Raw genomic sequence first — 24,456 nt, 5'->3', positions numbered from 1 at the left:
GTGGTGCTGGAGTGAACCTAGACTGGCTGTGTGTAAAGCAAATACTTTACCAACTGTATCTCTGGCCCCTGCAATTTTCTATAAACTTAATATACTTCTATTACAAGAGTTAGAAGATACCTAAAATTAATGTAGCTATTGAATTTTCTTTTTAAAAACCTGTTTATAAGTCTTTAAAAATGCAATTTTTAAAAAATGTACTGTTTATATTACACATAGGTTCTTTCACATTATTAGAAAATTTTAACTTTGATAGCATATAACTTAAATTTCGTGTTGTTGTTGTTAGAAAACCATGCTTGTTTGGGGGAGAGTGTGGTGGTGCTCAGGGCTTATTCCTGGCTCTGTGCTCAGGGATCACTTTTGGCAAGGCTCAGGACCATATGGGCTACCAGGGATTGAACCATGTCAGCTGTGTGGAAAGCAAGCACCCTACCTGTTGCGCACTCTCTCCATGGAAAAGTGTACTTTTCAACTGAGTTACATCCATCGTTCTCTCCCCCTTCTCTCCTCTCCTTTTCTCCCTCCCTTCTTCATTCCTTCACTCCTGCAAGGGAGCTGTTCTAACCATGGAGCTGCATTCCTGGCCTTATAGTATATCTTTGATTTCTTATCCTTTAGTTTACTGCATTGTTAGCAGTTTTTCAATTATAAACATGCTTTTAAGTTTGAATTCTGTTCCCTTCTTTGTTTAGGAACCACACCCAGAGCAGTGCTCAGGGCTTACTCCTGGCTCTGTGCTCAGGCATCATTCCTGGTGGTGCTTGGGGGCCATATAGGGTGCCTAGGATTGAACTTGGGTTAGCAGTGTGCAAGGCAAATACTATGCCCTCTGTTCTATTCCCTTTTAAATTTTGTTTCCTTTACACACTTGACATCTTTTAATGTGGAGAGAATGAAGGACTTGTTATTCTTTAATGGGTGTAGCCAAGGTCAGTATAATTCTTTCCCTTTATAAATTTCTTATATGTAATTTAGTTATTAATTTCTGTTCATATTGTTAAATTTTTGCCATATTGAAGATGCAAAGTTTATTATATTTGCAATTTCCAATGAGAATTGTATCAACTAATCTTTGTTCCTAGTAGTCTGAAAATTCTAATCTCTAAAAATTTTTGAAGAGTATAATATCCATACATTGTCTTATTCAAGTAGGAGATTGTATTGATATATTTGTTCATATCATTCTTTTTCTAGAGAAAATCTCTTCATGAAAACAAACTGAAGAGACTTCAAGAGAAAGTAGAAATCTTGGAGGCAAAGAGAGAAGAATTAGAAACCGAAAACCAGGTGTTAAATAGGTAATGTGTGTATGTGTATACCCTGTGTTGGTATTTCGATACTCTCAAATTTAATTTGTTAATATATTTTGTTTCCTTATAAAATATATTTTTAAATTAATATGTAAAGAAAATCAAGCTAGTCACCGTATTTGTTATCTATGCAGTTTATTTATTTATTTTCTGACTGAATAGTCCTTGAGAGCCAATGTAACACATGGTCTGTAACACATGCTAGGTCTTTGTGTGTTTTGGTTGGAATTTACAGGAATGGTCAGCTATTGACTTTGGTGCTATAGCACTTTGGTAGTCAGGAGTAGTATGAATTCTTGTTGTTGAGAAACACAGTTGTAGCAGTTGCCTACTTTGTAAAAATTGTGACTACGACTTTGAAAATCAGTTTTTTATTTCCTAGTGTGGAAAAATGCTATTTTTATATACTCTCCTGGCTCTTTATATCTGGCATAGGTAATAATCTGCATCATTAACATTTTTAAGTAGAGAAGAGTTACTGTGTTAAATTAGCAGTAGCATTGTATGACTTTTTGGTTCAAGTTAATTAAAACTAAACCTGATTATGCGCACTTGGGGTTGGGGAGGCATTGGAGATGAAACTCGGGGTCTCTTGCATACCACTGAGCTACATCCCTGCCTCTATCAGGTTACCAAAATGTCTTTTCAGGAGATGAGGAGATAGTTTAAAGGACAACACATGTCTTCCCTTTGCGAGGCTCCAGATTTGATTCAGGGCACCATGTGGCTCCCAGTATGTACAGTTTAATCCTGGTGTCTCCATGCACCATGGGTGTGGTGGTCCCTGTGCACCTAAAGCTTTGGGCAGCAATGCCAGGAATGGCCTCCTAAGCTTCCAAACTCTGCTAGGGAAGCCCATTTTTAACAAGTTTTTTTAAATTTTGGCTAATGTGTAATGGTCTTCAGCATTTAGACAAATATTCTGTTTTATTTTTTAAAAAAAAATTGCAAATTGCTTGCAGTATTGAGCTAATGGCTTATGATTCTAACCAAGACACCACTGCAGCCATCATGCATGATCTAACCTTGGTCTGATCACAGTGCACCACACTCCAGTGACTAGGCAGTGTTCTGTGATACATGAGATGCAGTAGTTCTCTTATATATAGTTAACACCAAAATGTGAACAGTTGTTTTTTTGTTTTGTTTTGTTTGCTTTTTGGGTCACACCTGGTGATGCATGGGGGTTACTCCTGGCTTTGCACTCAGGAATTACTCCTGAAGTGCTCAGGGGACCTAGTGGGATGCTGGGAATCGAACCTGGGTCATCCACATGCAAGACAAATGCCCTACCCACTGTACTATGGCTCAAGTCCCATGAACAGTTGTTTTTTATTTTATTTTATTTTATTTTATTTTATTTTATTTTTTGAGGAAGGGATTTCCTAAGTGGTGTTCAGAAGGTCAGGCCTGTCTGGCAATTCTTGGCTAATTTTACTGGCAATTCAATTTACAGGCCTAAAGACTGGTACAATGAGTGTTCTGTGGTGCCAGAGATGACCTGGTTCACCCCAGTGGTGCTTGGGTGCTCCAGGACCATAACAAATGATATTTAGGAGCCTCCAGGGCTGTGCCTGGTGATGCTCAGGTGACCAAGTGATGCCAGAGAATGAACTGGGCTCGGCCACATGCAAGGCGATGTCTTAACCCCTGTACTATTGCTCTAGCCCCAGTTAATTTTGTATAGGGTTTGTGCCCAAGGGCCTCTTCCAGCAATGCTCGACTGGTAGTGTGGACCTGACTGGTCAGTGCTCAATGTCCTGTGACTCAGTGTCTGGCAGTGCAGGGGTCCTGGAAAGTAGTATGTGACAGTGCTCAGGGCATGGGGGGTTGGGGCATTTGGTACCAGGATAAAACCCAGGGCTTCACATGTGCTATGCATGTGCTCTACCACTTTTGAACCACATCCCTGGCCCTGAACAGTTGTTTGTTTTTTTTAAAGAATACTCAAGCTGTTTCTAGACTGTGGGATTAATGCCAACTTTACAGTACTCTATTCTAAACTAAGAAGCTGCCAAATTCATTCTGAAACAGAATTCAACTTCACAGTCTCTTTCATCACCAGTAATTTTGAAATATTATCAATTCAAGAATGGGCATCAGTGGTGCAGATCATCTAGATGTCTTGAGCAGTATTGAACCTATTTGATCACTGCTCTGATTGATGGTCTAGAAATTCATTTCCAAAATGATGTTAATTTGTGATGGACTGAAAAGTTAGCTTTTATATCTATGTTATTTTTCCCCTAAAATTGGGTAGCTTCACCTTTGTTATTAGTCACTTTAAAAATTAGGTTGAACAATATATATAAAAAAAAAAGGGCCCTCCCATTGATCATTGATTTGCTCGAGCGGGCCCAGTAACATCTCCATTGGAGACTTTGTTGTTACTGTGTTTGGCATATCGAGTACGTCACGGGGAGCTTGGCAGGCTCTGCCGTGCGGGCGAGATACTCTCGGTAGCTTGCCGGGCTCTCCGAGAGGGACGGAGGAATCGAACTCGGGTCAGCCATGTTGGCTGCGTGTAAGGCAAACGCCCTACCGCTGTGCTATCGCTCCAGCCCATATAAAGTTGATAATATTTTAATCATATTTACGTATTTTAATCATATTTGCCCTGTAATAATGAAAGTTTCATAAGATTTGATCTAGTATTTCCTATTTGATTTATTTCTGTACAGTGAGGCTTTGTTTTGGTGCAAGGGGTCTGTTTCAGGACTTATGGGTAATTGGGGATGTGGAATGGAAATGAAAGTATGAAAAGCTATTCAACCTTAGATTAGCAAGTAAAACTAAAATGAATTGATAGCTTTATTGCTAATAATATATATGACTTGTTTATTTTGGAGGGACCACATCTGATATTGCTCAGGGGCTACTACAGGCTTAGTACTTGAGAGGCCATGTGGTATTGGGGATCAAGAATTCGACGTCTGTAATCCAGCCTGTTTAGCTCTCTCTGGTCCAAAATAGCTATTATTAGCATTCCATGCTTCTGGAACAAAATTTAACCTATATTTGAATATAAGTAACTCATAATTTATAATTCCTCTTCAAATTTAGTTATATGCACATAAAATGCTATACATCTTACGGTTCAATAAAATATAATTGTATTAAAGACAGGAACACTTATTTTTTTTTAAGGCAAAATGTTCCATTTGAAGAATATACAAGGCTTCAAAAAAGACTGAAGGATATACAGAGAAGACATAATGAGTTTCGAAGTTTAATTTTGATTCCTAACATACCTCCAACTGCATCCATCAATCCTGTTAGCTTTCCATCATCATCCATGGTTCCAGGCATGGAATTACCATTTCCTCCTCATATGCAGGTATGAGCATGTTAGGCGGAAAATGTGAAAAAGATTTACATTTCTGTAAATCTCTATCCCTTAACTATTGAGTTAAAATTATGTAATTTTGAATGTGAATTAGGTCAGAATTAGCTGCACAGAAAAATGGCATAACCCTTAAAACTCAGTAAAAAACAAGAAGTAAATAGATTTGCACCAAATCTATTCTTTTGTGATGGTGCTGGGAATGAAATCTTTTGGGCAGGAGAAAAGAAATTTGATTAAATCTTTTGAGTAACTTTGTTTGTAAATCGCTTGAGCACTAGACATTTTCCAGTTGGTATTTTATTTAATGCTAATAATAAATGCACCAAAGTGAAGGTATAATTATTCCCAGTTTAGAGGTGAGAAAATTGAGTCATAGAAGTGAAGTGACTTGCCCAAAGTCATAGCAGATAAACTTAAATATGTCCGATTTTAAAACCTGGGCTCTTTCTAGGTTTTAGATATAGGGGAGGAGTCAAATTGGTTGGATGATTTTTCAGGAGATAAATGATTCATAAATGATTGCAAGCATTATAAGCACTGGAGCATTTAGTCACTGAACTGAATTTCAGACAAACTGCTTTGCTTATAATAAACAATTCTACTTATAATAGATTTGTTAGAAATTTGTGATATAAGTACATCCACAGCCTGCATTCATATTTTCGAATATACTCCTTGGTCAGCTCTACACCCAGATTAGAATAGACTTTGTGTCTTGTTTAAGGTAGGAGCCTAAGACAGGACAGAAGCAGGGACTGGTTAGTACAGCCCATTCCTCAATTTTCTTAGACAACAGAATGGTCATCCTTTCCTTGCCAGATGCTGCAGGCCTGAAATGGAAGAGGCTGACTGAGGCCGCTGCCCAACAATTTTTTTTCTCTCTTCCAATTTTTATTTAGCATGGTGGTTTACAATATCGTTAAATAATAGAGTTTCAAGTAAATTGTGTCCTACACCACGTCCAACACCCGTGTTAGAGTCCCTCCACTAGTGCCATAAGGTCCCCCCCACCCCTAGCGCATGCCCTCAGTACACTCTCTTTTAAAAGGCATTTCATTAGTATAGTTTGGGTCACATGTGTACCATAGTGTTAGCATTTGGTTCTACTCTATACAGTGATCTCCCTCTCCACCACCATAGTGCTCTTGACCTTCCACCAATGACATTTGTTATATCCAGTCCACTATCCCTCCACCCACCCCCAACTCCACCCCCATCTCTTGTCATTCTCAGCTCTGTAATCCAGGGCAAAGGATTTAATTTTCTTGTCTTGTTTCTCTGTATATCACAGATGAATGAGATCATCTGGCAATTTGTCTTTCTCCCTCTTATTTTACATACTTTACATACATAATGCTCTCCGGTTCCGTGCAAGTTGCAGTGAACCAAACAGTTCTTTTCCAATCAGATTTTCTAACGGTTTGTTTCTCTTTCTCTACATGATTTTAAGGAGGAACAGCATCAAAGGGAACTATCTCTACTTCGCAAAAGGCTAGAAGAACTAGAAACAACACAGAGAAAACAGCTAGAGGAACTTGGATCTCCTGGGGAATGATGTTCTTAGAGAAATAGCAGATCAAAGGAATAAAATCAGTGACTCAATAAAGCCTGAAGTTTTCATGTATGTGGCATTTAGATCCCTTATTACTGTTTGCCAAAACACTCCAATGTGCCTCAAGAAAAGGTACCAGCTACCTACCGTGTTGCATAAGGGTTGGAAGTTCAGGATCACCCTAATGACAGAGAAGCAGTAAAAACAGTTTGAGATGTTTAAATATTTATTGACAACCCTCCAAGAAAGAAAAAATGGAAAGGAATAATAGGGAATCAAGTTTTAAATTACTGGATTTTTTTTTTTGCGGGGGTGGGGTGGGGGAGGGGGTTGACATTTTTGCCTGAAATATGCCCATGTTGAATTGCCTCTTGAGATACTTGATAATAACGTCAGTAAAGTTTTTCTGATTTACCTTATATAAGAATATAAACCACTAGTTATTAAAAACTTGACAATTTAAGTCATAAAAATTTAATCTACATTCATGACTGAATGCTACCTTTTCTAAAAGCTGTGTACATAATTTATTAAAGAACTTAATATTTTTCTAACTATATTGTCTTGTGTTTAATCTTATATCAACCATATAGTATGTATTTAGCAAGGTAGAAGATCTCACTGATTTGGCTTTGCCGAGTTAGAGTTAATAGAAAATAAAGTACAAATAATTAAATCCAATTGCTGTATAAAAAAAGGCCATTCATTGTAAAACTTGAACCCAGTGGGATCCCTTTAGAAATATTGTTGATAGTTAACTTCACCTCCTACTGTTTTGGATCTAACCAAATAATTATAAATGTTTTATTTCTGTGCATCCCTAATGCCAATGTTTGTTTTTTTTTATGTAACATCTTTTAGAGGAATTCTGCTGAATAGCTTCATGTTAATGAAACAAAGCTCAAGTCTGCCAAACTAAGTGGAACGTTCATTACTCAGAAGTCTTCGTGATCAAAAGCACAAGTTGGTAGTGGAAGGCCAGGAATGTAATTGAGTTGCCCTTAGCATCATTTAAAACAAACTGGATTTACTTGCTACATAATAGGCCTGCTTATTCATGACAGCTTCCTAAAAATTTCCATGAAACCACTTAGAATTAAAAAAAAAATATTAAAAGCTGAAAAATTGACGAGAAAGGAGATAACAGTCCACATTTTACATCAAAATGTTTATTTTTTGGATATAGACATTTAAAACATTCATCTCCGAGAACAGCTTCAATCAGGTATACAATAAGAAATAGACTTTAAATCCCTAATACGGAAAAGGTAACAGAATTAATTTTTAAATGCTGCTGTAGACACTAGTGTTAGGAAAAAAAAAGTTTATAAATGAATTGTTTTGCACCAAAAAAATAGGCAAAAAAACTTGAAAATAGAAATTGTTTGTCATTTGTTTCTCTGGTTGCTGTTTACTATAGACCCAGTGACTGATTGTCTTCAGCACACATCTAATTTGGCCATTTCCTGTGTTTGGCTAACGTGATCTAGATAGTGCTCTTCACTGGAGGATTGACAAACACGCTACATACATTAGTGAATCTTCACACCACCTCAGTGAGGTAGGTTAGAAATATTATACAGAAATTGAGGCACAAAGAGGTAAGTGACTTGCCCAAAGTTCCCAGCAGCACAGTCCCTGGAAGAGGAGGTCAGTTTCCATACTGGGCTCTGTGCCAGAGAGCTGGACAGGGACACCCTCATGTAGCATCGACTCTAAATACGGAGATAAAGCTGTAGCTGATCCTTTGAGTTTTCTTAGCATTTTTGTACCCTAAAGAAGGGGAAGACCTTTGGGCAACTCTCCTACCCTTGGCTCCCAACTCTCCTACTATAGTTCATTTAGGAATGCCTTCACGTCAAGACTGTAGTAGTCTTAGGAGGGACCAGATCGTTCACCTATAAGTAACCTATTTGGTAGTATTTTTGAGGTGTGTCCATTGGACAGACAATGGTCAGTAGCAACGGGCTTGGGAAGGTGCCTGCCGGGGCAGTAACTGCTTATTTTCTCTGATCATTTGGTTGAGGCATCACCTGTACCAGATATTGTGGGACAAGAAGAATTTCATTGATGACAAATTCACATTGAAATCCTGATATGCTGTGCAGTGTTGAGAAGTGATTTTTAAGGAATGTGTGATCAGTGCTTTGCTACTTGAGAAAAAAATTTCTTTTTCTGGGATTCAAGCACCAAGGGTAAAAGGTGCCACAAGGAAAGTTTGAGAGTTGCCAATTAGAGTTTTTATTTCTAGCTTAATAGAAGGAAAACACAGTGGTATTAAAATTGGTCATGAGCAGCAAAAATTCAGGAATAAAAAACCAGCAATAAAAAGACTATATAATATAACTGGATAAGGGACTTTTTTTTTGTTTAAAAAAAAAGGCATGAATAAAATGGGTATTTTAAATTCTCTCTCCTGTGAGGAATACTTTCAAAAAGTACATAGTAAGACTAAGATACCAAGTTGTATACTAATATTTTTCAGGCCTTAGGCCTCAAATATATATATATATATATTCATATATAATACTCCAGTGTGAACAATCTCATGAAATGTAAAATGTATCTTTTTTAAAATCACACACAGTATTTATAAACCACAGGTTTCACCAGAAATCTAAAGCAAGGAGACACTAGTATAGAAATGGAGGAACAGGGAAATGAGTTTACTCTTCCACAGATCTGATCAAAGTTTTTAAACTAGTGACTTTTTTTCTTTACAATGGCCAACATATCCACTATTAAATACATTTCGTATGAAAAAATAAAATCTAAGAAAGGATATATTAGGACAAAGTGGTGAAATGGTCCATTTCAATAACGCCTACTCCCTCTCCTTGCTTTAGAGCTCGGGAGTGAAATGGAGGTGTAGGATGGAGTGCAGTTGATGACCACTGAAAAACACGAGCCCTTTCAACAATGTTGCAACACTGTTAGTTTTTGGTTTAAACACACACACTCACAAATGCTAAGTGTACACACTACCAAATTCTGCGGTCAGCTCTTCCAGGAACTACTGGGGAGAGCTTCGACCTGTGAATCCTCGAGGTTGCCCTAACCACCCCCGCCTTGTTTCCAAATGACGCATTTCACATTTTGTTTCTGATCATTGGCAGTGTCCCTTTCCTGCAGAGGTGCAGTGGAGTCACAAGTGCTACATAGCTGTAGTTTTCAAACAAAACCACTTATATCATTGTGCTTAAGTGGAGGCTGTCGATCCAATACTGACACTTGCTTACTGGCCCTGTATTCTCTGTAAACAAGGAGGCTGTTGCAACAACCACTTCAACTCTATTTACAGGAGGGTTCCCATGGGATACACAACAGGCACAATGGTTGGTATGCTTTCTGAAAGCTGTGCATGTGCCTTGGTCTTGTAAAAAGACAGTGCTCAAAGTGGAACCTATGTGCAAACTTAAAAAATTAACGACACAGAGTAGCTCAAGCAGCCATTTTGCTCCCAAGTCGTCTGAAGAACTTTGCCAGATTAAGTCAGGGCCCAGAGTGCTTACATCCACTTGCATTTCTTCTTTTCATCAAATAAGACTTTTACATGCAAGAGTTGTTTCTGAGCTTCTTCCAGCCCTCGTTCTCTTTCTAGTTTATTTAGAATCTGTTGACAATTAGAACAGTTATTTTAGATATTGTGGTTTTAGCATTACAATTGTTTTTTTTCTTTTTGGTTTTTTTTGTTTTGCATTCCTGATGCTGTGAGTGGTAAAATCTGTATGAAACAGATGCCAACATTTTTCTTCGATCATTTACATACTCACTTTGCAAGTTGTTTTGCTAAGTCATTATCACAGGATCAACAACACTTTGGCTTAAAATAGAAGCTCACGAGAAATATCAACTATTTGCTTACAAATATGTGAGGCCAGACTTCCAAGGCCCTATTTTATGCATATGTCACAGCCATTCCAAGCACAGCGAGCATTCCTGGGCAGCCAACATGCAGGCAAATATTTCTTCTTAAATGCAGCAGGCAGGGGCATCCTGGTCAAAGAGGATGACTTTTCCCTCCCCGCTCCTCCCATCTTGGGCAGTGTCACACCCCTCCCCTGACCCCTCCCCAGTGCTTCCCTTCTGACCCCTGACCCCTGGAAAGAGGGATGCTTATCATGTTAAGGAACTCATTGCCTCTACCCTACCTTAGTGCTTCACTTGATCTTCAAGTAGCAAATGGAATTGGTGAGCTATTCTCACCATGACATGGATAGCCTGTCCCAGCATGGCTGGGTGGGGGGAATCAGGGAAGGGGGAATTAACATATATTTGGAAACAGCGCATCTGATGACTATGTCTGTGTGAATTCCCAAAGAAAAAAATCCAGATTAAGGAGAATTAATCATAAAGGAGAATGATTTATTGAAATAGTTGCTTAAGTTAGAAATAATGTCATCATTTCACATAACTATTGAATACAGAATCTAGGCGATTTTAACAAGCTTAGCTTTTATTTTAGCAGATTACAATGAAGCATAAGCTGGCCCTACATCATAGGACCACTACTTACTCATTCAAGTTGGCTTGAGTCAGTGTAGCTGTGGGCCACATGAACTCAAATGTAAATTCAGGGTGGTCCAGAGGTGGGCAGCATGATGAAACTAAGAGTGGCTGCCATGTGCAGGGCCTGGCTCGATGCCAGAATTCCCCTCTCAAGACAGGCCTTCTGGGGTGCCAGGGCTGTGCTGAGACCTATGAATCCCGGTGGCTGATTCATAACACTTTCATTTTTTAATGATAAACTCACCTCATCAAAATATTTTACGATGTATTTGTAGATTTCTGTCAAGGCCACTTCTTCATTAAATTCATTTTCATGTTTCTTAAAGAGAAAAAGGCTTATTGAGAGATGGAAAGAACCACTGTGAGAACATAAGTAGCCAAATACAGTATGCTGATTCTCTCACAATACCTTAGATTCCTGAGTTAAGAATTCTTCCATTTCTGAAGATGACAATGGAGGCAAATCCCTGATTGCTTTATAATAAGATTTTACTTCCTCTTTGTAGGTCGGGATATCCTTGGCATAGAGAAGTTTATTCGTGGGTGCTTCCTGAAAAATAAAGCAACCACCACAAAAAGAGTCAAAAAGACATTTGTAACCATAGCAAAGTGGCTAAGCCCACACACCTCAGTAGCTCACCTCCTGGTAACAGGCTTCATGCAATAGGTCTGAATAGATGTTGTTGACTGTCATCCTGATAGGTCTGGTGAGTCACTGTTATTTTCAGGCAGATTAAATGCTAATATATTCTGTCTTCCTCTCATAAAAGGACTAAAATTATTATTTTTACATGATTTTGAGTTACTGTAACAATGGAACTTATTTCAGTCATAGTTCATTACTAATGGTTGTAAAATGCCTCAATTAAAACATTTGCTCTCATCCTCACCCCCAGTGAATTTTGGCATTTATAAAAAACTTGATTGAGCCCTTTATAGAACCATAAAAGTGGTAATTGGCAGTGAGTTTTTTTTAACTTGTCCTTTTTATTAAAGAAATTGTTATTATAGAGACTGTCCAATGTTCTCAAGGAGGCACATGGTAATTAATATTAGTGGCTGTTGTGTCTGATTTTGCAATAGCTTCCTGGTAGGTTCTATGTCTTTATGACAATGATGATAGAGTGAAGATTTTAAGAAGTAACAATATTAGGGCTGGGAAGACAGCACAGGGGTCAGGTACCTGATTTTGTATGTGACCCAGATTTCATTCCAGCACTGCACACCTCCCCACCTCATAAAACCACAGGCCCCAAACACTGCAGCCTGGCCCTTCTGGTTACTAGCACTTTAGGACCTGAGCAGTACCACATCCTTGGGCCCTAGCATTGAATCACCCCAGTTGACCCAGTATTGTCAGGAGTGACTCCAGGACTCCCTAAACACTGCTTGGGAGCTGCCTCCCTCAAAAAATAATTTGGGGGGAGAGTTGGTTTTCTCTGTGATGGGGAATTGAACCTGGGGCTCCTGCATGCTTTAACTCCCTAGAACCCGAAGTAACTGTTCTGTTTTTTGGCCACACCCAACAGTGCTCAAGGATCACTCCTTGAGGGGCTTGAGGGACCATATGTGGTACTGGGGATCGAACCCAGATCAGCCGCATGCAAGTCAAGGACCTTGCCCACTGTACTCTCTCTCCAGCTTCAGAAGTAGTTATTTTTAACAACAACAAATTGTTAATAGGGCCTGGATGTATAGGTAAGCGGTACAGCATTTGCATTGCATGCGTGAAGCCCTGAGTTCAATTTTGGCACGAGGCTGGGGACGATCTGGCCAGAGAGAGAATGCAGTGGGCTGGAGCACATGCTCTGCATGCAGCAGGCCTGGGTTGAGCCCCAGCACTGCATAATCCACTGGGCACTAATGGGGGCGACTTTCCAGCACCAAGCCGGGAATGGCCCTTGAGCACCATTAGGTGTGACCCCAAATCCAAAATAAGTAAATTCCTGCCTAGGCAATGTAGGTGATTTAATAATACAGCTAATCTGGTACTTTTTTTAATGTAGCCATGGCTTGAGTTGGAAGTCATATCTTTTTTACTTGTCTTAAGTTTAAGTAGACATCAAAATCACTAACTCAACAAAGATTTGGCAACTGGAGCCCAGGAGATAACGCAGTGGCAAGAAGCATCTGTCTTCCAAGCATAAGGCCACTCTGTGGTGTGGCCCACCAGCACTGAGTAGTGCCCAGCGGTTCTGTCTAGAACCCTCAGCACTGCAACAGTACGAGCACTATAGCCATGGGTATAAGTTGGCCCCCGGTCACTGCAACAATAGCCACAGGAAGAAACGTGGACTAGGGAAAGGGCTATATATTGCTCTATGGGTAAGCAGTGAGTGGAAACAAAAAAAAAAAATGAAGTTTACAATCTAATTGGGAAGTCAGGTATATAGTGTTCACTATAGGCTTCTGTAATTAGCACTGTATAAAGAACAGACCAGAGCTTGTGATAATTTCATTAGAACATCAATTTCCTCGTCTATAAAAGGAGATTAATAATAACTACCTCATGTGGTTCTTGCCAGAATTAATTGGAATATACCAAGAACACTGTAAGTCTTTAATAAACAGTCACTTTTCACTCTGAACAAATAAGCATTTAAGTGTCTTTCAATGTGTTACATGCTGGGAAGTAGTCATTGGCCAAGTGAAGAGAGCACTATGGGAAATAGCTTGGGGAGAATTCACAGGTAGAGTTCTCTGTATCAGTAGGATACCTCTCGACTCAACCATGCAGCAGGCCAATGATGAATATACCTTCTTTACGCAGAACTTGAACGAACTGCCCTCCCCACCCTGCATCACTGTTCCCCAAGCAGTAAAGTAGCACAACTATTCACCAGGCATTCACACTCTAAGCAATCTCCAGGTGACTTAAAGTGTGACAGAAGAAATATGTAAGTTACATGGAAATACTGCACGGTTTTATATAAGGGACTTGAGTACTGATGGGTTTTTGTGTTGCAGGGAGAGGGGTGCTGGGATCAGTTCCCTGGTGATTCTCAGGGATGACTTAAGTATGTTTAGAATGAACTACACTGTTTGGGTTCACATTAGGAAATCATGTTTGAATAAACAAATGAGTAGGATTTTCCAATTCAGAGAGAGGGGTTATGAAACAGGAAGGGAGTGAGCAAGGAGATACACAAAAATCACTGTAAATTTAGGAAAAATAATAGCTGTAGAATGAAAGGTATATGGGATATGCAAGGAAATTGATGATGACATAAGACAGAGACTTGAAGCCAGGCTAGGAACGTGGCCCTGGACAGATCTTGGCTGATATGCCTGAAAGGGAAAGGGAAATAGTTCCTTTTTCAATCAGGAGACTGACAAGATCAGATTTATCTTTCTGAAAGAGCCTGAGCCACCGTGAAAGGGAAAATAAAGGGAGAGTGGATGGGGGCGGCAGGGGATGGAGGGTGGAGGCAAGGATGCCTGTTGAGATGAGGTGCTGCAGGGTTAGGTCAGAGGAATGGAAATGGGGCATTTTAAAGAAATGAGTAGTAACCAATCAGGAACAAACTGGAGAAGGGAGGAAGGAATTAAGAGAATTCAAAGGCATCTTCCTGAGAGATGAGACCCTGCCATAAAGACAAAAGAAAAAAAAACAGATTTGTTGGTTGTAAATGGTGGGGGTATTGAGTTTAGATTTAGACCAGGAGGCTGGGGCTCTATGCAGCATCTGTCACATTTCGTGAAAGTGCCCTTAAATCCTTCTACTGCAGAATCACTGCCGGGGCAGAAAGAGTTTCTAAAATCCATTAGGTACAGATATTTCTCAGTTCAGTCTATTTTGGAATGCTGAAAGACCAAGACATCTCTTTTAAAGTTTCCTATCTTTCTTTGCTTTCTTGCAGCTTTTGCTCAACAACAACAAAAAAATATGAAAAATTATTTTTAAATGACAAACTGGTGGCAATAGAATTCCAGAAAAGATTCCTTCTCTACAAGAAATTTTTGATAGCCAAACAGATTCAGTTATATTCAGGTGGAATTTAGGGAAATTTTAGTATTTTCATGCTTCGATTAATAATTTATTAGAGTCCACAAAATGTTTCTCTAGGAAATAAGGTAATTTATATATTTTGTGGCAAAGGTTTTTAGAAGTAGAGTTCTGCAAAAGAGTGGAGATAATTTCCTATTTTGGTTTTCATTATTTGTCTTAAAAAGCTGGACTAAAGATAGAAAATAAATACAACAGATTTTAAGAAAATGCGTATTTTCAGGAACTGTTATCGACTATTTTCTCATGTGATTTTAGGGCAATTGCTTATTATTTGAAGGGTTACAAGGAAGCTAGTGCTTCAGTTGCCTCGAAGTCCATATGAGGATACAAAACCCGGGCCTTACCTTCCCTAGTTGCTGCTCCGTGAGAGAAAACGCATCCATGAAGGCCTGGGCGATCACTGACAAACAGCCATCTATGTGTGGTGTCTTCTTAATGTCAAAAACAAACTGGGGGTTCTTTAGGATGTTGACCCAGAAGCGAAGAGGGAGGCTGTCCAAGAGAAAAGGCAGAGCCCTTCAAAAAGAGGCACTCCAGGATTCCACGGCCTTGCAGGCTTTGCTTCTCAGAGTTTGCAAACTGGCAGTTCATCCTTGTCACTGAGGTTCACAAGTCATCCTGGTCATACACCCCAGCCATAGGTAGCAGCATCACTCACAGCAAGAAAGGGTGGGAGGGGCCAGAGCAATAGTATGGTGGGTAGGATGCTTGCCTTGCACATAGTTGACCCCGGTTTGATTCCTGAGACCCCATATAGCCCCCTGAGGCCCACCAGGAGTGATCCCTGAGCACAGAGCCAGAAGTTGAGCTCTGAGACTTATGAGTGCGGCCCCAAAACAAGAACAAGAAAGGGTTGATCTGACAGGTACTAAAAGAAAGGGCTAGGGGAGGGTAAGTCGGATAGTGGCCATCGACAGGACCAGTGTTTAGATTGTTCTAGATGGTGGTTAGTAAGTATGACATTTTTCCAGGCCCCTAGAACCAGCCACAACTCCAGCCCACCTTATCACGCCCCTCTGTGACTTTCCACCACCTTCCCCATACTCTCCTGCATGGTCTGGGTAGGGGTCTCACCTTGTTCTTCACCTTTCTCACTCCAGCGCCACTGGCTTCTTCACAGGCCAGGCTGCTGTTGCTCATTGTCCCACAAGTTTCAGGGTTCATGCCCTCACCTCACCTCTTTCAGACCTGGCTCTGATGGCATTTCCCTAAGACTTCGTCTGATCACCTGTCATGTCATTTTCTTCCCTTCAACAATTTTTATCGGGGCAGGAAGTGATGGTCCCAAGAAGTGTTCAGGGGCTTTCAGGGTCACCCCTGATGATGCTTGCTTGGAGGGACTATGTGGTATCCATTGAGGATCAAATGCAGCTCGCCTTTCATGCATCCTAACCTATGTCTAGGCCTCCTGGTCTCCCCCCTCCCCATTTTTCCATTTTGTTGACCGCACTTAGCACCTTTGTACATACTACAGTTGAGGCTGAAGCAATAGTACAGCAGGTAGGGCACTTGGCTTGCACGTGGCCAACCTGGGTTCAATTTCCTGCATCCACTATGGACCCACAAGCACTGCCAGAAATAAATTCTGAGTGCAGAGCCAGAGCCAGGAGTAATCTCTGAGCATCACTGGTTATAACCCCAAAAAACAAAACAAAACAACAAAACTACAGCTTACTGTATTTGTTCCCACCTCTTAAAATGCAGGCTCAGTGACAACATGGATTTTTGTCTGTGGAGTTCCTGGATATATTTCCAGCACCTAAGTGTCTAGCACTGAGTAGGTCCTCAAGTGCAAATCTTTCCGAGTCTATGTATTCTTTCTTCCTTCACACTAGCCTAACTGATTGCCTCCACCATGAAAACTGGGCCTCTCAGATCAACTGTTCCTGAGTAGAAGCTACAGTCTTCATTATGCAGTGGTGTGGCATAGCTGGGGCTGGGAACAGGAGGCCAGAAAATGGGAAGAGTGGAAGCTAGTGGAGAGAGTTGGGATAGACTTTCCCAATTGACTAAATGGGAGACGATCAGACTTAGAGGTCTGGATTGTGACTTTCTCGTACTCATATCTCATATCTCAAATGCTCTGGCTAACTTCTGCACTTTGAAGGGTCTGAGTTTGTGCTAGTTCTTCCACACCTTAACTCTGGGTCTTTCTCAGCTCCTGGACCAGAGCATTTCAAGTAGAGGCAAGGAACTATATTGACTGAGGAGAAATGAAGAATACATAGAAAAGCCTGGCTTCAGTTTAAATTAAAATTATTGTTTTTCTTTTTGGGTCACACCCAGTGATGCACAGGGTTGACTCCTGGCTCTGCACTCACAAATTACTCCTGGCGGTGCTTGGGGGGCCATATGGGATGCTCAGAATTGAACTCGGGTTGGCTGCGTGCAAGGCAAGCACTCTACCCGCTGTACTATCGCTCCATCCCTGTAAAATGATTTTTTAAATGAAAGCAAACACCATACTTTGGCTAGTTCTCATGGTATTAGAACATCACATTTGATAAATAAAAGCAGAAATTCCCACGCAGAATGAAAGGAAAGGCAGCAAGCTATAAAGTGATTATCTGAAGGACAAATAAGTATCTTCTCTATTGGAAAATTGTATGATAAAATCACAAAATATTAATTTTTCATCCTTGGCTAGTCATCAGAATTTGTTCAAACATTTCATACAAAGTCTTTTTCATGCATTAAAGATACAATGTTTATTTTACCCTAAAGAATAGAATTCTTGGCAAAGGACTGACTTTTTTGTTGCTTAAATATAGTAGTGGTAAGAAACTGCTTGAATATTAAGCTAACCAAGGAAAATGATTCTGTAAAGGATAAATAAATTCTTCCATAACCATACCCATGCTTTCTTTTGAATTAAGACTCAGTCCCAAATTCTTTTTTTTTTTTCTTTTTGGATCACACCCAGCGATGCTCGGGTTACTCCTGGCTCTGCACTCAGGAATTACTCCTTGAGGTGCTTGGGGAACCATATGGGATGCCAGGGATCGAGCCCAGGTCGGCCGCGTGCAAGGCAAACACTCTACCTGCTGTTCTACCACTCTGGCCCCAGTCCCAAATTCTTGAACACAATCAGTAATCACCAATGTACCCACCTGTTAGTTTTCCAAATATGGACAACATCAGGATCTGTGATTTTTTTGTTTTCAGCCTGGGCATCCAAAAAGTCAAAAAAGTATTTTATAGCAAATGGGGCTCTGCTGTTGGGTAAACTCCAGATGCTTCTAAAAAGTTTTTCCAGCACAGAGTGAATTGCCACCTGAAAGACAGAGGATATCAGATTTGGAAGACTGAAAATATATATATATATATATGGATAAGCTTTGAAACATGATGGAAAAGGAAAAAATAAATCAAGTTCAGAGCAGAACAGAAAGACAGGCTGAAGAGAAGGTAGATGAAACTCTCAAGTAAGGCCAATCTTAGAGTCTGGGACTAAGTATTCTTCACCCCACCCCTGCCAGACGACCCTAACACCCGGATTTAGATTTGGTTCATAAACTGCTGAAAGCAACATTGTTCAGGCAATAGGCAAGTGCGTCTTAGAAATGTCTGGCCGTTGAAATGTCAGTCGGAGTGCTGGATGCATAAAGCAAGACGCCATGGATGTTTGGCTTTTATTGGTTTTGTTCAGCCTGGTAAGACTCGAGTGATATTGCTCCGTTCCCAGAATTTTCCCTGTTGTGCGTGTTCAATCATGGGGCTTACTATGTACTTTCCAAAGCATTCAAGTGTTTTACAAAAGCCGAACAGGCAGAACTCTGTGGGATAGATGAGAAATCAAGAGACTCTGGCTGGCCTCTGCCCTCTAAACAAATCTACTAAACAAATCCTCTAAGTGGACGACAATGTGAAGAAGCATGTCAATAACAGCAGCCTGGAATCAGAGGTAGATAACAGCCCTTCCACTGCTGCTCATTTGAGGAGGAAAAAAAAAAAGCAATCACTACAACTTGTTAATCGCACCAAAAGCAGATGAAGTTTGCGACTGATTTTATATTCCATTGACTTTCATGTCTACATTTTTAAAATGTGAACCGACTTCTTTATTTCAAAATGAAAAAAAAATCTGTATGATTTACTAGGGTTATCAACACTGACCCCCCCTTTAATTTTATTTGCAATTCAAAGAGGACACTTTATCACTCATCTATCTAATAAGTAAATAAAAAAGACATAATTGCACTGTCAACCAAAAAAATAATATTGAAATGGGGGGGAAGGAACTAAGAATAATATGAAATTCCTGACTGAAGATGGTACCATAGAAATTTGTAAAGTACTTTTATCTTCGCAGTTGTGTATGTGAGAGAGAGGAGAGTGAGCCAGCGAGAGAGAGAGAGTGAGCCAGCGAGAGAGAGAGAGAGAGAGAGAGAGAGAGAGAGAGAGAGAGAGAGATGGGGGGGGAGGGGAGGGAGGGAGGGAGGGAGGAGGAATGTTTACAATTTAAACTTTCATTTTGCTTTGCTAGAAGGCACAAGGGATTTGTAACATTTTCACACTTCAGTGGAAATTAAGTCAAACACATCATACACCCCCAAGGTAGCCGTAAAGGCTCCCAGAACAGTAAGTGTACCTTGGTCGACAGCAGCTTTGTCAGATACATTTCTTTTACTTTGAACTTGTGCTTCCCTCGATGTCTCTTTCCTTGCACATCTTGGAATGCTTCCGAATCTGGTAAGATCTAAAGGAAGACCAGTCAAACTGTTAGCCAAGGAGCTCACTGACACTGAAGAAAGCATGGGCTCAGGAGCAAGCATGAGAAAGCCTGGACTCACCAAATGACAGTGGTCATCTGTGTACTCCACATCTGAACATCAGAGAAAGGGGAAAAAAAAAAAACACAGTCTGTTAAAAACAAAAACCATGGCTAACTGACCTTCCCCTTAGAGATGCTGTCTGCGCCCTAAGCCAGAGGAGTTACTCAAGCTCTTCAGCGGATACTTTTGACCCCTGCTACATCTTGAGATCTTAAGAACAGTGTAAAGACAAAGGATGGGCGAGGATCTGGAGTGGGAAGCAGATTCCCTGCTCTTGGAAGTTTAAAAACAAGAGGCGGAATTGCTCACTGCTAGGAATGGGATAGGGGCGAGGCACTTTCAGTCATTAAATGGATAGACCTGGAATTCTGTCGTGTGCCAAGGTCAATCAGGCACACAGTAACGAATAAGACAGCCTTACTTCCCACCCTCATGGGATTTATATCCTGACCAATGAGAGGCTTCATACCACTATGAAAATTACAGCAGTGGAAGAATTGAATATAATAAAAAATTCACATTGGAAGTTTCTCTAACAGGGGTTGGGTCTGGAGCAACAGTACAGTGGGTAGAGCACTTGTCTTGCATGCAGCCAACCAGGGTTTGATTCCCAGCACCCCATATGGTCCCCTGAGTCCTGCCAGGAATTATCCCTGAATGTAGAACCAGGAGTAAGCCCTAAGTACCACTGGGTATGCCCCACCCCCAAAAAAAGTTTGTTTTTAATTTAAAAAATTAAAAAAGGATTGTTGGGTCAGAGAGATAATGTAGCAGGATAGGGTACTTGCCTTGCATGCAGCAGGCCTGGTCTGATCCCTGGCACCCCAAGCCCTGCTAGTAGCGATTCCTGAGTGCAGAGCCAAGGATAAGCCCTAACAACAACTGGGTGTGGCCCCAAGTCAAAATTAAGGTTAGGAAAATGGTGCGCTCCAAGGCACAGGTGAGAGCACTTTGGCTGGGAGGACAGCGCCCCCAGGGATGCCAGAGGGGTCTGGGGAGGAGGAAATGAGCAGGACAGGTTAGTGCTGAATGATGGTGTAGGTTTCCGTTTCCTATGTCGGACAAGCTGAAGCCCTCTGCTCAGAGAACGGTGCCCATGGGCCATTGAGGAGAGAAGGGGCAATTAGGCCAAGCCCCATGAGTGAGTAACTACATGAATTGGGAGCAGCTGCACAGGGGCCTGAGATGCCAGCGGCCCTGTGACGCTGCTTGCTGTGAGCTTTTCTCTGGTGGCGGCTGTGGGTGGATCCATACAGGGCTGAGATCAGACACAACAGAAAGGGAGAGGTCAGAGGGCAGGGGATGTCAGGGAAATGATGGGGCTCAAAGGGCAGGGAGGGCTTGACTGCTGGGAGGTACCATGAAGAGACCCTCGCCAAGGTCTGGGCCCAAATCTGCCGCTCCAATCCCTAATAGCAAACTTGGCAAAAGGCCCCTCTGGCCCCTTGAAGCCCTCAGCACTGTGTGGAAAGCCAGTTCTGAGCTGTCCCAGCACCCCATATGGTCCCCTGAGTCCTGCCAGGAATTATCCCTGAATGTAGAACCAGGAGTAAGCCCTAAGTACCACTGCGTATGCCCCACCCCCCAAGTTCTGAGCTGTCCAAAGGGAGGAGGGCTGCTCTCTGCCAGCCTACTGTGCAGAAGGGAGGTGGGGGTGTAGAGATGGGGGGCACAGAGGTGTCCTGCAGCCTTCCCCATCCTCCCCCATCCTCCCAGGCATTTTCCTGGCAGCCCCATGGTCAACCCTGCTGCCGGGACCTACCAGGCAGCTCAGTCCAGGCGACAGCCCTGTCCAGGGCCCAGAACCCTGTGTAGGGCTGATAACCCGTTTGGCCGGATTATCATTTTTTTTGGAGACAAACCTGGAAAGGGGTCTAGGGATTTTTTTTTGTTTTACAAGGTCCTGTCACAATGTTTTCTTGTCTCATCCCCATCCCATCTGGAGTAGGACTGGCTACCGACTTCTGCCTCCACTGTGCTGAGTATGTCTCTCCACTTTCGGTGGGGGGTGCGGGGGTGGGGGGGGACGACTTTGCACGGTCAGCAGGAGGAGACTGGGTTATCTTGTTTATCCAGTGCTGGAAGGACCCGGTGATTATCTAGCGGCTTCCCCCTTTGTTTGCCAGGGGATCCTGTCTCCTGTGGAGCTGGGTAAGAGTTTCAAAGACAGAGATGCTAGCTGAGGTTCGGGCAGTGAAGAGGCAGCGGCAGTTTGGAGCCAGCAAACTGTCTGCTCCGCCTCTATCTTCCTGTCCACTTCTTTGGTGGGCTCGGAATCTCAGGACTAGAAACAGATTGAAATGGCTTTGCTCTGCTTTATTCAGCATCAGCTCAATCTCCCCTTTGTAACAGTATATCTGAGAGAAGCAGGAAGCAATACTCCTTAAAGCTGGGCACGAACAAAAGGTGAACAACATGATATTGGTTACCTGATGTAAAATTTGCTATCTTCTTAAAGACTTTTATGGTGGATCCATTTGATATCTGAAAGCAAAAATAAAAAAAAGAGCCGTTTTTAACATTTAATGTCTTTCTCAACTTCACCCAGGAATTCGAAGGCTGGATAATCATCCATGTGTCACGTAGGGAATCAAATATTTATCAAGCATTCCTAGGTTCTAGGCTTTGTGGAGGAGACTGGGGCTCAGCAGGATACTCGCATCACTCTGGATCATGTGGAGGGGACAGTCAGGGCAGCGAGAGGCACGAGGCCAGGAGGAGTCTTGGAGGCTATTGGCAGGAGGACAATGGGCAGAGAAAACCAAGCTGCAGACTGCCTGACAATCCCCGCTGAGATATAGCTCAGCTTCCGACATAGCAAGAGAGGCTGGGGACAACTTCATTTTTTGAGGTTTCTTTCAGACGAAGTGATGCTTAACTATTTGGGGTTATGTTTTCTTTTTTTTTGAAAAAATGGTATCACCCCCATGCAGAACCCCGGCCCCTGTGGCAGTGGGTATACACCTATGTGATGGCATTAATGAGCTTCAAAACCATGCTGTAAAGTGAAGGAAGCCAATCATGAAAGACCACATATTATCTCATTTGTACAAAATATCCACAATAGGCAAATTAACACAGACAGAAATTACACTTCAAGTTGCCCAAAGAGAGGTGCGGGGGAGAGGGAGGACACTATAATGAGCACCAGGTTTCCGGTAGTGACTGAAATGTTCTAAACTTAGATTGTGGTGACAATAATACAAAGATGCAAATGTACCCCAGCCCACTGCACTGTGCCCTTTAAAAAGGTGACCTTTATGGTATAGAAATGATATTTCAGTAGAGCGATTCCAAAATTGCCCTCTGAAATGTTTGCATTTGACAAACAAATCCTAGTACCACTCATCAAACACCACTGCAATCCCCGGATATGGTCAAGAGTTGGCCCAGAGACTGTGGTCACCAGTGACACATGTCCTTCCAGGGTGTCCCATCTAAAGGGTGCCCCTGTGAGGCAAGGGGGACCGGATGCTAAAATGGGAACATCACACCTTAGGAGAAGAATTCTGAGGGGCTGGTGCACACAGGCACAAGATGGAGCATCCTTCAAGTCAGACAGACAGGGACACACACATCTTCACCCTGTGTTTGGATAGTGGAAGGCCAATACATGCACATGCGCATAGGAGTGTATGTGTGTATGTGCATGCATGGGTGTGGGTGTGTGTACCTGTCTGTGTTTATGTCCTGCAGTGCCTGGTCAACAGGCAGATGGTACGGACGCATACTCTGACATTGAGCACCTCCAGCCCAGCCCTCCCCTTTCTGAACATTATCTGCTCAATGATCTTCCATTGCATTCTTTTTTTTTTTTTCGTTTTGGGTCATACCCGGCAATGTACAGGGGTTACTCCTGGCTCATGCACTCAGGAATTAATCCTGGTGGTGCTCAGGGGACCATATGGGATGCTGGGAATCAAACCCGGTCAGCCGCGTGCAAGGCAAACACCCTACCTGCTGTGCTATAGCTCCAGCTCCTTCCCTTGCCTTCTTAAGCCATTCTGAATTCCCAAACTAATTTCCAACTTGGCCTTCCACAATTTGGGGGGAAATAAAGGAGGAACTGAGAGTTTCTCTCCAGGCCTGCTGCATGTGGGTTAGCAGAATGTACAAACCTGCTTAGCAAGCAGGGAAAGCTGCAAGGCTAACCTCCTTCAGGCTCACCCACAGAGGAAGGAGCACAGGGCCAGCTGCTGAGGCCCCGGGCACAGCTGTCCAGCCAGCTGCGTCCAGTCAGCCGATAAGCTGAGGCCAGAGGCTTCTAACTGCTGGTGTGGGGAGTGGGGTGCAGGAGGGGCTGGGTGGGGCCTGCAGGTCTCTGGCAGGTGCCCTAAGCAAGAATTTGGTCTCACTGAGCTCTCGGACCCTGCTCAGTAAGCAGTTGACACTCCCTGGCGCCTCTGTCTCTCCCTGCCAGCAATTTTCCACTTCTCCTTCATATTTGCGACAAAGCAAGTGGATGCTGCCTGCAGGCAGCGCCTCAGCAACACAAGATGAGGTTCCTGAGCAGGTCTGAACTGGGCTGAAAACCCCCCACCCCCCACAAAGCACTGCATATGCGCTGTTTTCAAGCCAAAAAATATATATCTTTTTGTAAAAGGAAGCTGGTGATTCATCCTGGGTAATTGTCAAAGAATGAATCCCAAACGGATCCCGTTGAGTGTTGAGCCAATACTCCGCGACTGTCAGACGCTTTGTTTTGCCAGAAGTGAGCGCCCCGACTCTATAATCACAAACACTGTGGAGGGGCCTTCAGAGAAGGAACGCTGCCAAAAGTTCAAATGTCTTTTCAGGAGCTGGCAATGGCTCACTGCTGGCGCGGTGCTCAGGCACTCAGAGCATGCAGACGTGGCTTGGACCAAGGAAATTTCCCTCTGAAATTATCTCTGGAGAGCAAGTGTAAAAGCATTTTATTAGTGGTTGAGTTGTATGTGTGTGTGTGGGGGGGG

The 24,456-nt window shown here is 42.2% G+C and overlaps 2 protein-coding genes across 2 annotated transcripts in view; one reads left to right on the top strand and one right to left on the bottom strand.

Moving 5' to 3' along the window:
- Positions 1-6,511, top strand: part of CEP83 (centrosomal protein 83) — a 165,170-nt gene extending 158,659 nt beyond the window's left edge. The window contains exons 14-16 of the mRNA XM_056116235.1: positions 1,198-1,301; positions 4,461-4,650; positions 6,110-6,511. Of these exons, the coding sequence (XP_055972210.1) occupies positions 1,198-1,301; positions 4,461-4,650; positions 6,110-6,214 (399 nt within the window). The 3' untranslated portion in view covers positions 6,215-6,511. The remainder of the gene's footprint in view (positions 1-1,197; positions 1,302-4,460; positions 4,651-6,109) is intronic.
- Positions 6,512-7,360: 849 nt separating this feature from the next.
- PLXNC1 (plexin C1) overlaps positions 7,361-24,456 on the bottom strand; it is a 177,587-nt gene continuing 160,491 nt past the window's right edge. Inside the window, exons 24-31 of the mRNA XM_056115891.1 lie at positions 21,934-21,988; positions 19,523-19,554; positions 19,321-19,428; positions 17,840-18,003; positions 15,074-15,221; positions 11,130-11,270; positions 10,965-11,039; positions 7,361-9,824 (exon numbers count right to left, since the gene is read on the bottom strand). Coding sequence (XP_055971866.1) covers positions 9,720-9,824; positions 10,965-11,039; positions 11,130-11,270; positions 15,074-15,221; positions 17,840-18,003; positions 19,321-19,428; positions 19,523-19,554; positions 21,934-21,988 — 828 coding nt within the window. The 3' untranslated portion in view covers positions 7,361-9,719. The remainder of the gene's footprint in view (positions 9,825-10,964; positions 11,040-11,129; positions 11,271-15,073; positions 15,222-17,839; positions 18,004-19,320; positions 19,429-19,522; positions 19,555-21,933; positions 21,989-24,456) is intronic.

Source organism: Sorex fumeus, unplaced genomic scaffold, assembly GCF_029834395.1.
Source record: "Sorex fumeus unplaced genomic scaffold, SorFum_2.1 ptg000003l, whole genome shotgun sequence".
Classification (NCBI taxonomy): Eukaryota; Metazoa; Chordata; class Mammalia; order Eulipotyphla; family Soricidae; genus Sorex; species Sorex fumeus.
This window is presented reverse-complemented; position numbering and strand designations above follow the sequence as displayed.